The sequence below is a fragment of the Suncus etruscus genome, chromosome 2 (genome assembly GCF_024139225.1).
Source record: "Suncus etruscus isolate mSunEtr1 chromosome 2, mSunEtr1.pri.cur, whole genome shotgun sequence".
Classification (NCBI taxonomy): Eukaryota; Metazoa; Chordata; class Mammalia; order Eulipotyphla; family Soricidae; genus Suncus; species Suncus etruscus.
The window spans coordinates 94,838,172-94,854,844 of record NC_064849.1 but is presented as its reverse complement, the minus strand read 5'-3'; the positions used below and the strand labels follow the sequence as shown (position 1 = coordinate 94,854,844).

The window sequence follows — 16,673 nt, the reverse complement described above, 5'->3', positions numbered from 1 at the left end:
TGCGACGGCCGCGCTCTGCCCGGCTTCGGCTTCGGCTTCGGCTTCGGCTTCCCGCTGTCCCCGCCGGCACCATGGACGAGGCCGTGGGCGACCTGAAGCAGGCGCTGCCCTGCGTGGCCGAGACGCCCGCCGTGCACGTGGAGGTCCACCAGCGCGCGGGCAGGTGAGCGCGGCCCGCGACCACGGCACCCCGCCGGGAGGCGGGGACCTTGGAACTTGGGCGGGGAGCGCCGGTGCCCGGGTGCAGGCCGCTCGGGAAGGCCGGCTCTAGGGGCTGAGCCCCGCCCCGACTGGCTGTGCGCCCCTGACCACCTCCAGTCCCCGGTACACACCCCACACCTCGATCCCTGCACACCCCGGTCCTGGCACATGCCCCCAGCCCGTTGCACATCACAGGCCCCCTTTGCCCTGCACATGACAGGTCCTTTTGCAAACCCCAGCCCCTTGCAGAACCCAGTCTTCTGCACACCAGGTGCTTCCCCCACCTGCCTGATGCGCCCTGCCTCCTGCACACCCCCTGACACGGTCCCCTCCCCTACCCCCTCCCGTTGCCACCAGCACCGCCAGGAAAGACGACATCCGACAGAGTGTCAAGAAGCTGCTCAACCGTCACAACATTGCGTTCGGGGACTATACCTGGACTGAGTTCGACGACCCTTTCCTGACTAGGAACGTGCAGTCTGTGGCCATCGTGGACACGGAGCTGAAAGCAAAAGACCCACAGGTCAGCCACAGGGCGGGGGCGGGGGGTGTCCTTTTGCAATATCTCCTCCATGAGCAAGGAGCTGCCATGTCTCTTGTGGGTGATGGGTTGGGTGGGGGTCCTGCAGTGTTTCTTCTGCGGTGAGGAGCCAGGGGGGGTCCTTCTGCAATGCTCTTTCCAGGGGTGTAACCCGTCACAGGTTCCATCCAGGTCTACCACTTGAGGCCAGGCCCTGCTGTCTCATCAGGCTCTGGGGTGTGGGAAGAGCGGTGCTGACAGGACATCTTGCATGCAGCCTACTCCTTTCAGTCCCAGGCACGACATAAGGTCCCCTGAGCTTCCCAGAGTGATCCGCAAGTCAGCCAGATGTGACTCCCAAAACAAAATGGCCCTGTATTTGAAGCTATATTGCAACTTGCAGACCAGGCTGGAGGGTCAGCTTCTTCTTTCTCCTCTCCTTGGGGTTTCTGGGAGTGAGTGGTCTCTGGTTCTACCATATGGGCCAGGCAGGAGTTGGCAGTATTCCTGGAAGCAGCCAGCAATGCCAAGGGTGCATCTGGGGCTGCTGTATGCAGAGTCTATGCACGGCCCTGCTCCCGCATCTCGGCTGAGCACTTGTCCTGCCACCCTTGGTAAGCTGCTGCCACAGCTGCTGGGGCACAAGCTTTGAGATACCGGGGTCGGGTCGCTGTGGGGCTGCGTGTCTCCTGTGGCTGTGCTTCATGAGCAAGTGAGGAGGATGTGCATGGAGAGGGCCTGGCCCCCCACCATTACCTTTTCCCCACAGCCCATTGACCTGAGAGCCTGCACTGTGGCACTGCACATCTTCCAGTTGAACGAGGACAGCCCAACCTGTGAGAACCTGGAGGAGGAGACCGAGAGCATCGTGGCCGCCAACCACTGGGTCCTGCCAGCAGGTGTGTGGACAGCCTTGGCCCTGGGACAGCCCCCACCGCCCCACTGCCCCACGGGCTGACTGGTGCTTGTGCTCGCATCTAAGCTCTGAGGAAGGCCAGGCGAGAACTTGGGACAGGCAGGTCCTGGCGCCACTTACAGACCCATGACTTCTCATCCTTCTCCCTGTAGCTGAGTTCCATGGGCTCTGGGACAGCCTTGTGTATGACGCAGAGGTCAAGTCAAATGTGAGTCACTGCCCCTTGGGGAACACTTGGGAACCACTCCATCAGGGCCATGTCGACCCTCATGGAGCCAGTCTGAGGCCCAGGAAGGAGAGTCACCTGGGATAACCAATTCCTGCCACCCTGGGCCCCCCTATGGAACCCTTGGCACAGCGAGGCCTGTGTGGGTTTAGCCTGTCCACAGGAGTGCCTGACGTGGGCCTTGGGGTGCAGTACCTCCCCATCTCCCCATCTTCCTCCCCCTTATTTCAGCTTCCCCTCCCTTCTTCCCCCTCCCTCCTCCCTCATACCCTGGCTCCCATCCCACTGCAGCTCCTGGACTATATGCTGACCACACTGCTGTTCTCAGACAAGAAGGTGGACAGCAACCTCGTGGCCTGGAACCGGGTGGTGCTGTTGCATGGTAGGTGGGGCCCAGGCCATTCAGGCTGGACACTGGCTCCACACTGGGTGTCCAGAGCAGGGAGCAGGGCAGGGAGAGATGGAATGTGGGGCCTTGAATCTTCCTGGTGACCTGCCGACCTCATACCCCTGCCACCTTCCCAGGGCCACCAGGGACCGGAAAGACCTCACTATGCAAAGCTCTGGCCCAGAAGCTGAGCATTCGGCTGTCCAACAGGTACGTAACCTAGCAGGGGCTGCATCCCCACCCTCCCTGAAGCTATCGCCTAGGCCCCAACTCTGCCGCCCAGCATCTCCACACCACTTCTCTCACACCTGTGTACATGGCATTGTCTGGCCCCTACCTGCCCCCTTTCCTGAGACCATGTTACTTTTTTTTTTTTTTTTTTGGTTTTTGGGCCACACCCGGCGGTGCTCAGGGGTTACTCCTGGCTGTCTGCTCAGAAATAGCTCCTGGCAGGCTCGGGGGACCACATGGGACACCGGGATTCGAACCAACCACCTTTGGTCCTGGATTGGCTGTTTGCAAGGCAAACGCCGCTGTGCTATCTCTCCGGGCCCGAGACCATGTTACTTACTGCTCCCACCCATCTGGGATAAGCTGACAGAGGACCCTGGGTCCAGGCACTTCGTGCAACTCCAGGCTCCTGCCTATTTTTTTGTTTTGTTTGTTTTTTGGGTCACACTCGGTGGTGCTCAGGGGTTACTCCTGGCTGTCTGCTCAGAAATAGCTCCTGGCAGGCATGGGGGACCATATGGGACACCGGGATTCGAACCAACCACCTTTGGTCCTGGATTGGCTGCTTGCAAGGCAAATGCCGCTGTGCTATCTCTCCGGGCCTGCTCCTGCCTTTTTTACCTACTCCTCAGAGGAGCCCCCACCCCCAGGATTGAAGCAGTAATGTGCTTGGCTATGAGCTCAGCTGTGAGCCCAGCACCCCAGAACAGGGCCACTCACCCAATGGTGCTCTGCTTCAAACACCCCAGGACCATTGCTTTCTGAAACATTCTCTGCCTTTAGCACAGGGTGTGGTTGGATTCAGAGAACCTGGGTGGACATGGGCCACTTGCCTGGGCCCAGCTCCACCTGAGTCTGAAGATCTCTTCTGCGGGTCTGGCTGTCCCCGTCACCCCGCACTCTGGGCCTGCTGTCATGGTTCAGGGACACAGCTATCTCTTCCTGTCCTAGGGTCTTCCCTGCCACCCTGAGCTCTGGACCGGGGCTGTCACTCCCCCCATCTGTCAGGAGGGTTTGGGGTAGCACTGCCCAGGTGCTGAGAGCCACAGTGCTGGGGCCGAGTTCCACCTGCATCCGGCTTTTCATGTCTACAGGTTCCGTTATGGGCAGCTGATCGAGATCAACAGCCACAGCCTCTTCTCCAAGTGGTTCTCAGAGGTGAGGCCCCACCCTTGGCAACTGCCTTGCAGGGTCCCCTTGAAGTTTAGGGGGAGTAGATGGGAAGGCTGCTGGGCACTACCAGGAAGATCAGCAAACATTCCGGACTCCCTGCTAGAGGCTGTGGGGAGAGGACGGAGGCGCGTTCCTATCGGATGGGCTGAGGGGTGTGGGCAGACACTTCTTGGTCCTGTACCCCTTGCAGAGCGGCAAGCTGGTGACCAAGATGTTCCAGAAGATTCAGGACATAATCGACGATAAGGATGGGCTGGTGTTTGTGCTCATCGATGAGGTGGGGCAAAGGCACGTGCACTACAGATATGTGGGTGTGCATCTGGACACAGTGTACGCGTCTCTATACACGTTTATGCACATGGATGGACACATAAACACACCCACAGGCATGCATACATGGACACATGTGCTCCTAGAGTATATTCTTTTTTGGGGGGATCATACCCAACAGTGCTCAGAGGTTACTCCTGGCTCTATGCTCAGAAATCGCTCCTGGCAGGCTCGGGGGACCATATGGGATGCCGGGATTCGAATCACCATACTTCGGGCCCAGAGAGATAGCACAGCGGCGTTTGCCTTGCAAGCAGCCGATCCAGGACCAAAGGTGGTTGGTTCAAATCCCAGTGTCCCATATGGTCCCCCGTGCCTGCCAGGAGCTATTTCTGAGCAGATAGCCAGGAGTAATCCCTGAGCACCGCCGGGTGTGGCCCAAAAAAACAAAAACAAAACAAAACAAAAAACCGAATCACCGTACTTCTTCGTCTAAGGCAAACGCCTTACTGCTGTGCTAATCTCTCCGGCCCTTTTTTTTTTTTTTTTTTTTGATTTTGGATCATACTTGGCAGCACTCAGGGGTTACTGCTGGCTCTATTCTCAGAAATCGCTCCCAGCAGACTCTGGACCATATGGGATGCCAGGCTTCTGCATGCAAGGCAAATGCCTTACCTCCATGCTATCTCTCCAGCCCCCTAGAGTATATTCTTACATACAAATACATGAACACATCTATTCTCATGCACAGAGACATGCACATGGGCACATGACATACATATGGCACAGGGGCACATGTACATGCTACCATGGGTCCACAGATACACACATGACTCTGCACACAACCTGGTTTCCCTGCAGGTGGAGAGCCTCACAGCTGCCCGCAGTGCCAGCAGGGCAAGCGCAGAGCCCTCCGATGCCATCCGAGTGGTTAATGCCGTCCTGACCCAGATTGACCAGATCAAGCGGTGCGGCCCCCACAGGGGTGTGTGGGTGTCAGGTCTAGGGCGTGGGGTCCATCAGCACATGGGGAAATCTTGGTGCTGGAACCTGGTGTGCTCTGTCAGTGGGGTTGGCGTGTGGAGGGAGGTGTGGGGCCCCCAGGCCTGAGCCCTCTCTCCACCCCTCCAGACACTCCAACGTGATCATCCTGACCACGTCCAACATCACTGAGAAAATCGACGTGGCCTTCGTGGATCGCGCGGACATCAGACAGTACATTGGGCCGCCCTCGGCCGCTGCCATCTTCAAGATCTACCTGTCATGTTTGGAGGAGCTGATGAAGGTATGAAGGTGCCTCAGGCCGGGCACGGGGCTGTGAAGGGTCCAAGCATGGGGGCAGAGGGGGGCTCAGGCCTTAGCCTGTGCTGACTCCCTGTGCCTGGCTGGCCCAGTGCCAGATCATCTACCCACGGCAGCAGCTGCTGACACTTCGTGAGCTGGAGATGATTGGCTTTATCGAGAACAATGTGTCGCGCCTCAGCCTGCTGCTCAGTGACATCTCCAGGTTTAATTGGGACTGGGAACCAGGACTGGAGCCCCTGAGTCTGCAGGCCGGGGGTGGGGTCTGCATGCCCATCCCAGGGTAGTTGTCCCTGTCTGTCAGCCTGTCATAGCCCTGTGGGTCTCCTGCCCACAGGAAGAGCGAGGGCCTCAGTGGCCGTGTCCTGCGCAAGCTGCCTTTCCTGGCCCATGCCTTGTACATCCAGGTGAGCCCTGCCCTGCCCTCTTCCAGCCCTGTGCCCTGGTGGGGGAGCAACGGGATCACCACCCTGCTTTCCTCCCAGGCACCCACAGTCACCATCGAGGGCTTCCTCCAGGCCCTCTCGCTGGCCGTGGACAAGCAGTTTGAGGAGAAGCGGCAGCTGTCATCCTGTGTGTGACGTGGGCATTCCTTGGTGTGCGTCTGTCTCGGGAATGGACGTGGGGTTCTCGGCTGCCTCTGCTCCGCTGACTGCAGGGGGTCGGGGAGGAGAGTCGTGGCTTCCAGGGTCTCGGGGATCTTGGCTGTAGCCACTGCTGACAGAACATCTGGGAGCTGATTGGGATAGGCATCACGCCGGGTCTGTGTGCAGGCACATAGGCGTGTCAGTGGCTCCTTGAGGATCCCGTCTGGTGGTAGGGTGCCCTGAGCTCAGCTTCCTCCCTCTCAGTGTTTGTTGAGTGTGTGGTCTCGTCACAGTTTGAGTATTAAAAAACTTTTTCAGTTTCTTTTTCATTTTCTCACTCGACTGTGGCTTCATTAAAAGCTTCTTTTTTGGGGCCGGGCGGTGGCGCTAGAGGTAAGTGCCTGCCTTGCCTGCGCTAGCCTTGGACGGACTGCGGTTCGATTCCCTGGCGACCCATATGGTCCCCAGGAGCAACTTCTGAGCGCATAGCCAGGAGTAACCCCTGAGCGTTACTGGGTGTGGCCCAAAAAACCAAAAAAAAAAAAAAAAAAAAAGCTTTTTCGGGGGCTGGAGAGATAGCACAGCAGTAAAGCATTTGCCTTGCATGCAGCTGACCCAGGACGGACCTGGTTTGATTCCTGGCATCCCATATGGTCCCCCAAGCTTGCCAGGAGTGACTTCTGAGCACAGAGCCAGGAGTAACCTCTGAGCCCAAAAACCAGTTGATCAATAAACTTTTAAAAAAATAAAGTTTCTTTTTCGGTGGGGGGGAGTTTGTTTTGTTTTGTTTTGGTTTAGTTTGGTTTTTTTTTTTTTTTTTTTTGTGGTTTTTGGGTCACACCCGGCAGTGCTCAGGGGTTACTCCTGGCTCCATGCTCAGAAATTGCTCCTGGCAGGCACGGGGGACCATATGGGACGCCGGGATTCGAACCGATGACCTTCTGCATGAAAGGCAAACACCTTACCTCCATGCTATCTCTCCGGCCCCGGTTTAGTTTGGTTTTGGGTTTTTGGGCCACACCCAGTGGCCATATGGAATGTCAGGGATCAAACCCAGGTCTGTCCTGGGTCAGCCGTGTGCAAGGCAAACGTCCTACCACTGTGCTACCACTTTCCCCCTAGTGGGGGGAGTTGGGCCACACCAATCAGTGCTGAAATTGATTTGACCCGAATTCAGTTTTGTGGAGTGGTTCTTGGTGCTGAGGAGGCAAGGGTGGTGGGAGAAAATGGGCTGGGTTGCACCCAGATCTGGAATGAGGCAGGTGGATTCCCAAACCACGTCATTACGTGAGTCCAGTCCCACATGGGAAGGAAGTGCCTGGAGGAGGCAGCATTGGGTCTTTGAGGACAGTCCAGACCCTCTTCCAGGGCTGAGGGTCCCATCGATTTCCAAGGCCTCCAGGGAGACTGTACATGACCTCAGCCCTGTTGTGCAGCCACAAAGCCACAGGCCCTCTCTGGGCTCGCAGATCTGAAAGTGCCTGTGTTCAAGCCTCTGTCATTTCCACGTGCACGTGTTCATTTCCGTCATTATGTACCGTGCCTCTGTACATGTTTGTCCACATGCCTGTGTCATACCCGTGGACACGTGCCTATGGGTTTTACTGTTGTGTGTCCACACCTGTCATACCCGTGCACATATACCCAGTGCCTGTGTACATGTGCCATATGAATAAATGTGCATCTGCATGTATTCATGTGCATACAGCTTTACAGGTGTGTTTGTAGGACCAGAACACATGTTTCTGTGTCCTGCATGGGCCTTGGGGCCATGTGAATCCAGGAGTGATTCCAGGGACTGGAATTGGGTTTTGCAGGATAGCTGGGCATGGGCAGTGCCCTCAGATCCTATGTCTAGACTAGGGGGCCCATTTTTTATTTCTAGAGTTGATTTTTTTTTTCTGAAATGGTTTGAGAAGTCAAATATGATTAGGAACCTCTTCTATAGCAAAACATGACAATGCAACATTGAAAAGAATTGTTCAACATTGTATATGGGGGGCCCTTTCTGGCTCCGCTGGAAACCAAAAGTCTGTGTGGCACAGCTGGTTTTGGCATGGCTGCCCCATTCTCAGGATGGCCCGGGCCTGCTCCAAGGCCTCCTTAGGTTCAGCAAGTCCATCTGCAGCCACAGGGCTTTGGACTCCAATCCCTAGACCAGGCTCCCTAGGAAGTGCTGCAGAGCCACAGCCTGGCCTGCTCTAACGCCTCGTGGCCAGTAGGGGGCACTCCAGACGGTCTCCGTTTTCAGCTGTTTCTGCTTCCTCCAGGGAGTGGCGCACACTCGACCTCAGCCCCTGGAGTGGCGATGGACCTTGCAGAATTGTGGAAGGAGGTTCAGCCCAGGTGGGACAAAGGCTCCTGCTTCCGGGGGATACTCCTGTGTCTGCCCAGCCCGAGGCGGAGGCTGAAGGCAAATATTTGCCAGGATGTAGTCCCCGTCCCCCACCCGGGAGCACTCTCCCAGCTCCTTTGCTGAAGGGAATCATTCACAAAGGCGCCTTTCAGCCCAAGCTGGTTCTCACTGGAGCAGAAAGTTCCGGAAGGTTCTGCAAGTTGCTAGAGACAGGTATACTCAGGTGACTTTAAGTGGGCAGACTCGTGGCTGCATGTGGACAATCTAGTGTTTGGACCTGTTTTTGGAGTTTAGGACTCAAACCTGGTCTGTCCACGGGGTGAGTTAGTAATGTGGGAACAACTCAGTGGGCAGAGCCAGCACGCTGGGAGCTTGGGAAGAGAGGAGGGCAGGGCTGGGTCCCATCACAGCAACTGTGAGGTAACTGTGGTAACTGTGGGGTAATGAGGAAAACTGAGCAACAGCTGATGGGGATTTATGAACACCAAATTGAGAAACCGGGTGAATATTTACAGTCACAGTGAAAACAAGGTGGAGAAGATTTGCAAGTGATGGGGGTACCAGAGTGTAGAAGAGGAAGCAAAACAGTCTTTGTTGTTTGATACCACATGAGCCTTTACCCCCCTTGCTTGTTTGCTTCCGCTTTTACAAACCTAAACAAAGTGAACCCTTGCTCAGCACCGAGAGTTTCCACGATGACCTGAACCTGGTCCCCTCGAATAAACTCCTTTATCTTCCTCCCACTTTGCTGTCAACTAGATTCTTTGACCTTCCCCAACACCCATCCCCATGCTGGGAGCGCCAAGTGGCCCAGGGCAGGCAGGCGGCACCCAGCAGGTGGCACAGAGAAAATCTGAGGGTGAGCAGGAACAAGGTCTTGGGCTTGTGCTGACACAGGCACAGTGGGGAGAACCATGGCAGCATGGACATGGCCGTGGGTGGAGGAAGCCATGTGGGACATGGGCATGGGCGGGTACTGCCTGGGCAGCACTGCCAAGTGCCCTTCTACCCATCTATGTCAGTGCCACCTGCAGTGCTCACAGCACTTGAGTTTGACAGTCAGCTCTGCCCACTGGGCTCACAACAGCAAAGTTGGGGGCCAGCACAGGCTCCAGAATGTTCAGTTCTGACAGCCCAGGGGCTGTTTCCTGCATATCCTGCCGGTACCAGACAGGCCACTGCCTTTTGGATTAACCTGCGTTGGGGGAGCCTTCCTTTGCACTGCTTTGCCGAGACATGACGTTCCAGTTGGACTCTACACAAGGACCTCAGTGGTCCAGGCCGAGACCCAGAACCATCCACCAGCAACCATCAGGCACACCCACCCTCCCTGCCCACAGCTCTTGCCCGCACATAGGCTCTGAATGCAAACCAGAACTAGTGCTGAGTTCCTCGCTGGGTTCCCCAGGGCAGGAAGGGCGCACGGCAGGGTGTGGCCCAGGCGCTGAAACCTGGCGAGAATTCTTGAACCCGTCTCTTCTGCACTCACCAGACAATCTGCAGGGGCTGTAGGAATCAGGCCGACCCACCTCCCCTCCCCTTCTCCCAATCTGCCCTCCCGTCCCCTCTTCTCTTCTGGGCCTGGTGTTGCCGAACAGCACACACAGGTTCCATATAATTTTTATTCTACTAAAAAATCATACAAAGACGCATCTCCTACGAAAGGGCAACAGGCCCCTGCAGGGCGGCAACAGGAAGCCAGGGATGGAACCTCCATTCGTGCCAACTTCACTGCTGTGCTGGAGCAGGACTGGTGATAGATGTACGGGCACATGGTGGGTCCTGGCACTGGCCTGCCTGGCTCTTGGGGGAGGGGGGCATGACGACCCAAGAGGCACACAGCCAGGACCTGTGAGCTCAGCACAGGCCACACCCTAGAGCAATGCCTGGAACTGGGGTCCCCTCTGCCTGAGCGGTTCAATAAATAAGTGAGCATATGGGGTAAGGAGGTTGCTCCCTCACCCAGGAAGCAGAGCCAAGTAAAGTGCAGAGTCTGGAGGGGTGATGGGCCCCAGGAGGCCCCCTTGGATGCCAGAGATCCAGTGCAGGTCCTGGGGGCCAGGCAAGACGTTTCCAATCTTGGCCTGTAGCCCGAGCTGGCTGGGGCAGTCAGGGCTCAAGTGAACCCCTGTGAGTGCCTGGAGCCTGTTCACGGCCCCCCAGTGTCCATGAGGTGACCAGCAGGAGGAAGCGGTTTCTAGAGCGTGATTGGCGTGGTCGGAGTGGCCGAGGCAAGCACTGTGGTCACCGAGGCTGGGAGATGGCTGCCCCAGTGTCCTCGGGGGCCTCAGGAGTAGATGGTGACCACCTCCCGGCCGCTGCCCCGCACCAAGAGAACCCTGTTGAGCCCCTCAGTCAGGACCTCGAGAAATTCCATATCTGGGGGGACAGTTAAGGTCATAGCTGCTTCTGCACATGGGGCATGGGGTAGGAGGGGAGGGAAGGCCCTAACTGGCAGCTCGGGGTCTGTGCAAACCCTGATGTCAGGGGCAGGATGGAGAACACAGTGATAGGGCATTTGCCTTGCATGTGGCCAACCTGGGATGGACCTGTGTTTGATCCCTGGCATCCCATATGGTCCCCAGAGCCTGCCTGGAGCGAATTCTGAATCCAGAGCTAGGAGTAACTCCTGAGTACCGCTGGGTGTGGCCCCAAAACCAAAAAATCCCAGCAAACCCCGATGTCAGTTCCATACCCATTTGCTGCTGAACTACAGGGCTGCAGGACTCTGGAACTTGTGCTAGTGTGTGTGGGGGGGTTCCATCTGGACAGCACTCTGGGCCATGGCCAGTGGGCACAAGACCTCCCTGCCAGGACCAGAGTCAGGCCTGCTAGGCCTGTGTCCCTGCCTGCTCTACCCTCACCAGGTCTCAGGGCTGCCTCACACATCTCGGGGGGATCCCTGCCTCCACCCACACAGCATGCCCAGCCACTCCTATGCAGTTATATGGTCCTTGGGACAGCTGTGGGGCCAGGATTTGGGGGGTTAGGGGTCTGGGAGGATACAGTTTTCGTCACCCTGCCGGCTGCGGGGGGGCCCGGGCATGTTGAGGAGGACCAGCTGGGCATCCTGTGACTTGTTGAGGACGACATCATTGAGCTTCACGGCCGTGTGCATCCGCCTCACGTTGGACTGGTTCCTGAAGGACACAAGCGTCACCGGAGCCCTTGCTGGCCCCCATCCCAGCCATGCCCAGACCCTGCTGCTCCCCACTCTGAGGGTCAGCAATCTCAGGGGTCTGGGCAGAGCCAGGGCAAGGGCCCCACAAGGGGCTCAGGGTTTGTGCTCACAGGGCAGCGCAGGACATAGCAGCAATGTCAGCAGCTCACACAGATGGGTGGACGGAAGGTGTGAGCGGGGTTGGGGTGTTGGCCAGCAGGGTCCTCGTGAGGCTTAGGGATTCCTAGTAAAGCACCTGCCGGGCAGGGCATATGCCCCTCTTATGTGTTCTGGGGTGCAGATCCCCCTGCTCCCACAAGCCATGCCCTTGGTCTCCCTAGGGCTTACAGGATCCCTACCAGGGAGCCCCCAGGTATCAGGTCCACCTGCTCCCCAGGTGCTCTGCCCAGGTCAATGCCCATAGCCAGTCTGTAGCAAGCACAGAGCCCGTGTCACACCTGGGCTGGGGTACACATTCGTAGGTGTGCTGCTAAGGCAGGAAGAACACACAGCAACTAGGCAGAGTCTCAACATGGACAGACAGACAAAAGCAGACATACAAACAGGCAGGCAAGCACAGACGTGCAGACAGACAATGTAGATGCCAAACAGAGATAGACATCAGGCACACAGGAATGCAGACACACAGAAATATAAATATGTAGATGTGCAGACACACAGATAAACAGACAAGCAAACATACAGACAAATGCAGACAGGCACACCCACAGACAGAGAGACTCAGACATGCAGATACACATATAGAAATGCAGAGATACACAGACGTGCAGGAACATACAGGGACAAGCAAACAGACTGACTTGCAGACAGACACATAGGCCACTCGCCCAAGTCTGGGGAGGTGGCAGGATGCTAAGCATCCTCCTGGGGCCTGTCCTGTCCCTGCCCGACCAGCCGCCTCCTTACTCTTCCTGTCTGAGGATCTCAGTGGGCTCACATGAGGTGTGTGGGGTCTGGCACAAACCCAGGAAGGGCTGGGGGGTGGAACAGGCAGGTGAGGGGCCACCGAGGTGGAGTCAGGCAAGTAGGGCCAGATACAACTTAGATGTGGGCAGGTAGGGTCAGGGGTCAAAGGCTGGTCTCCAGGGTATGGCTGTTCCCAACATCAGTCATGACCCACGAACCAATGGCTTTGTGCCAAGGTCTGCGTGGGGCAGTGGAGAAGGCCCCAGCCAGCACACAAGCCACACATGCGGCCCAGCCACCTTCTAGAAGTTTCTGACAGCTCAACCCAAGAAAGAGAGTAAGCAGAGAGGAGTAAGTTCTGCAGATGTGGTCGAGTCCGGGTTCCCCTGGGTATTTGAAGGGACACCCTCGGTGTATGCTGACAGGTGTGGGGAGCAGAGCATGGCCCTGACATCCCTGCCTCTGGGGCCCAGCTGAGGATTGACCCCTGTCAGGCTTTGTGGGGGCCAAGGAGGTGAGAAAGAAGAGGGAGCACCCCAGCATCTACCCCGCAGATGTACTGACTATGGCAGGTATGTGCCCCTGTAGCCCCAGACCCTGCACGGCACCCACACAGGTAAGCCTTGTAAGGTCTGGCAGCAGCTGGGACAGGGGAGCAGGCTAAGTGGGAACTAGGGGCAGCTGCGGCAAAGCTCATGCACACGGGCATGGACACACATGGGCTCACACAGACACGCCTGAGATGCACACAGGCATGGACACAGACATGTACACACATGGGCATGTACACACATGGGCTCATACACATACACACTTGAGATACACATAGGGACACACACATGGACATGGACACACAGGGACCATACATATGCAGACATGCCTGAGATGCTCACAGGAACACATGCATACATGAGCTCACATGCACAGACATGCCTGATGTACACATACAACAGCACACAAATGCACACCCACAGGGATCTACATACATAGAAACATACATGAGATATGCACAAGAACACATGTACATGGGTCCTCACAAACACAGAAACATGCTCACAGGGATGCACACAGATACTTGCCCACACAGTGAACATGTACACAGGCATATGAACATTCGAACACACATGGGAGCACATATACACACAGGGCTGGGCACACACGCTTACACAGGCCATGCGTTCAGGACACACACACAAGTGCCGCACACATGTGGTCCATGCAAGGCCAAGACTAAAAGCTCCTTAACAAATCGAGTGACTTACAGGCTTCCCCATTCGCTAAGGAGAGAAAAACACAAGGTCAGTTCCTTCAGGCTGCTCAGTACTACCACTGGGTACAACTCACTGCAGCCGCCCACTGAAGAGCCTCCCTGCTGGGGGACTTGAGTCAGCTCCACCCGAAGGACATGGGGACCTGAACTCAACACAGAGGCAACCCCCACTCTCATAAGAGCTAGGAGCCCCTGTTCCCTCTGGAAGCCCCAAATCCAGTGCCCGCTACACATCCAAGGAGTGAAAGGATATCTGCACTCCCGAGTGGAAGTCCCCCTCAGCACTCTGGGCACTCACGGCTTCAGGAAAATGTCTTTGAAGGCGGCTGAGCCATGGTCCTTGTTCTTGTGTTTCTCAGCAGTCAGCTTCTCCTTGGTCCACGTCATTTGCACCCTGTCCGGTGTGGCTGGCGCTTGGGTCTTGGCAGCTGATGCGTGGGCGGCCGTGTTCCTATCGTGGATCAGCTGTGCCTGGAGAGGGCAGACACAGGCTCACTAAGGCCACCACCTCTGCAGTGCCCCTTCAAGAGACAGGAGAACCCGGGAACAAAGAGGCCGGGACAAGGTGTGTGTGTGGCTGGCCCCAGAGCCCTGGGTGGTGCCACCTGTCTCTCTACTGGGGTCCAACCAACATCCGCAATGCCTGCCTCCTGCCCTCCTGGCTCGCCTGCTGGGCTCTGTAGGCCACTGAGTGGGCCTCCATGTGGACAAGGAGGTAGGAGTGCCTGAGCCTGTCACAGGACAAAGTATTTGCTGCTCATCCAGCAGTGCTCCTAGTCCCCACCATTCCCCGTGTGCCATCAACTACACATAACATATGTAATTGCTGCCTCACTCAGGCCCTGCCCAGATCCATCCCTGAGATCTAACTCTCCACACTATCTATTTATCCATCATCCACACCATCTATTTACCCATCACCCGTGTATCCAATCTCTGACCTGCCACTCATCCATTTACCCCCTCAAAATATGTCCATATGTCACCCCATCAGCAATGCATAGTGCCAGCCAACCCCTTGGGTCACTGCTCCTCTTCATCCCACAGTAGCAGAGTCTGAGGCTCCTGGCCAAATAGCTATAAGCCTAAGCAGCCAATGTCCTCTAAGCAATCACTGATGCTAGGACCCTGGGCCACCACAACCATGACAGAGATCCAGGTCCACGCTACACTCGGTCACCTACATGTACCTGGACCTGCTGCGAGGTTCTGCCCAGTCCCACAGCACTCGAGTATGTAGGAGACACCGAACCACTGTGATGTGTCAAGAGTTCAGCTGCCAGTCACCAGGGTGTTCCTGACTCTGGACAATGTTCACGTGATGTGATCATATGCACATATGTGTATATATGTGCATACCCACCTATGGACCCCAATACGGATGCAGACATACACAGACACAAGAACACACACATCTATGTACACACAAACATCCATGTGCCTCCACACACACATAAAAAGCACACATCTGTACACACCCATGCACCTACACAGAGACATGCGTGCGCACACACACCTCCCGCTCTCGCTCCGTCTTGGACAGCTGCATCTGCTTTAGCATCTGGGACCGCTGCTCCATCATCAGTGTCTTCTCATAGGTGAAGGCAGAAATGTCGTTCTCCACCTGCACACAGGCAGGTGGTCACTGGGAGGCAGACAGAGCTCCCCACACTACCTGGATGTCTGGTTCAGCTCCCGCAGGTCCCACCATCCCTTCCCCAGGTCCCAATTTCCCCAACAACCCCACGCCTCACCATTTCCACCACCTCTACATCAGCGCTGATGCGTAGGTGGTAGAGGAACATCTGCAGGTCCTTCTTCATCTGGATGCTGTTGTCATCCACCTGGGCCACAGTGAAGATACGCATCCGACACTTCCTCCACACCTGCAGGAGGGTGTGTGTGAGGGTGGGGCTTGCAAGGCTCCTGTAACCCCTCCCCCAACTTCCAGCCTATCTTACCTGGATGGGAGGGGTCTGTGGTTGCTAATAAAGGGGTTGCCTCAGGGGTGAGAGGGGAAATAGAGCAAGAAGTCCAGCAGGGAGAGATCAGAGACAGGATGGATGAAAGGCAGCTGAAGGAGGCTGCTTAAAAGGTTAGCTTAGAAGCCATGTGAGAGAAGCACATGGCGGTTAGGGCCTTATATTAATAAAACTTCACATCTCCTAAAACTTCATGACTGCTGTGGATAATCTCCTCACCATTATCCTGATACCTACAGACCTGAGAGCTGGAAGGGGCTGCAAGGCACTGGGTGGAGCCGAGAAGGCCCATCCATCCACCCACCATCTAAGACTCTATAATTAATAATTAATTCAACAGGCTCTCAGCCCTCGTGGTGCTGAGATGTTCCCAATGTACCTTGTGCTGCCGCAGCAGGAAGGGCAGTAGCATGAGCAGGCCTCCGTCGTGCACCACCCACCACACGTCTATGTGGCCTGCACTGAGGCGCTCCTGGTTGTTTGGGAACAGGTCCACGTTCTTGGCCACCAGCAGGGCCTGCTGCGCAGCTGTGGTGTCACGCACCGTGTCTGCAGAGAAGCATCAGAGAAGGGTCACATCAGGAAGGCTGCAGGGTCCCAGGAGCACCCCTAGGGAGCAGAGGTGAGGTCCCCCTTGTCCTGTGCTGCAGTATGAGGCTAGGCCCTGTCCCTCCTCCTACACCAGCAGGCAGCACCCAGGAAGTTCCTCCAGTAGGAAGAGGCCAGGCCCCATACCTAATTCCCAGTCAATGGGTACACACCTACAAAGTTCCTCCAGGAGAAGGGGTTATCCTGCTGCTTCCAGCACTCCGGCCAGGCCATTAACACTGTGTTGTGCTTCATACCGCCCAGGCCAGCCGACTGGATGAGGTGTGACATGCCATCCCGTAGGGAGGACGACACCACCAGCTGGCAGAAGCCTTTGGTCTTCTCAGCACCCATCAGAGCGCGGATATTCTGTAGGAATGGAAAGGGATCACCAGTGAGGGGAGCACCAGTTCCCACAGACCCCTGCCCACACCACCCAGGAGTGAGTGTGGCCTGACAAAAGGAATGGAGTGTCGTGAAGTTCACCTAAGAGAACTACTGCCTGGTGAGACCCTGTTTCCTGTTTGCTTTTGTTTTGGGGCCACACCTGTCAGTGCCTGGTGGTTACTCCTGACT

The 16,673-nt window shown here is 56.5% G+C and overlaps 2 protein-coding genes across 3 annotated transcripts in view; one reads left to right on the top strand and one right to left on the bottom strand.

Annotated features, from left to right (window-relative positions):
- The first annotated feature begins 69 nt into the window (after positions 1-69).
- Positions 70-6,143, top strand: TRIP13 (thyroid hormone receptor interactor 13). The gene is made up of 13 exons (XM_049767938.1): positions 70-163; positions 559-724; positions 1,491-1,620; positions 1,790-1,845; positions 2,155-2,245; positions 2,389-2,461; positions 3,577-3,640; positions 3,846-3,932; positions 4,787-4,893; positions 5,057-5,210; positions 5,320-5,432; positions 5,565-5,634; positions 5,713-6,143. Exons 1-13 carry the CDS (start codon positions 72-74, stop codon positions 5,806-5,808), a joined length of 1,299 nt encoding a protein of 432 aa, XP_049623895.1. The 5' UTR covers positions 70-71; the 3' UTR covers positions 5,809-6,143.
- A 3,631-nt stretch (positions 6,144-9,774) lies between these two features.
- Positions 9,775-16,673, bottom strand: part of SLC12A7 (solute carrier family 12 member 7) — a 40,835-nt gene continuing 33,936 nt past the window's right edge. For both annotated transcript variants that reach the window (XM_049767905.1, XM_049767906.1), the window contains exons 18-24: positions 16,271-16,466; positions 15,889-16,058; positions 15,282-15,413; positions 15,044-15,151; positions 13,826-13,998; positions 11,177-11,310; positions 9,775-10,549 (exon numbers count right to left, since the gene is read on the bottom strand). In XM_049767905.1, coding sequence (XP_049623862.1) covers positions 10,458-10,549; positions 11,177-11,310; positions 13,826-13,998; positions 15,044-15,151; positions 15,282-15,413; positions 15,889-16,058; positions 16,271-16,466 — 1,005 coding nt within the window. In that variant the 3' untranslated portion in view covers positions 9,775-10,457. The remainder of the gene's footprint in view (positions 10,550-11,176; positions 11,311-13,825; positions 13,999-15,043; positions 15,152-15,281; positions 15,414-15,888; positions 16,059-16,270; positions 16,467-16,673) is intronic.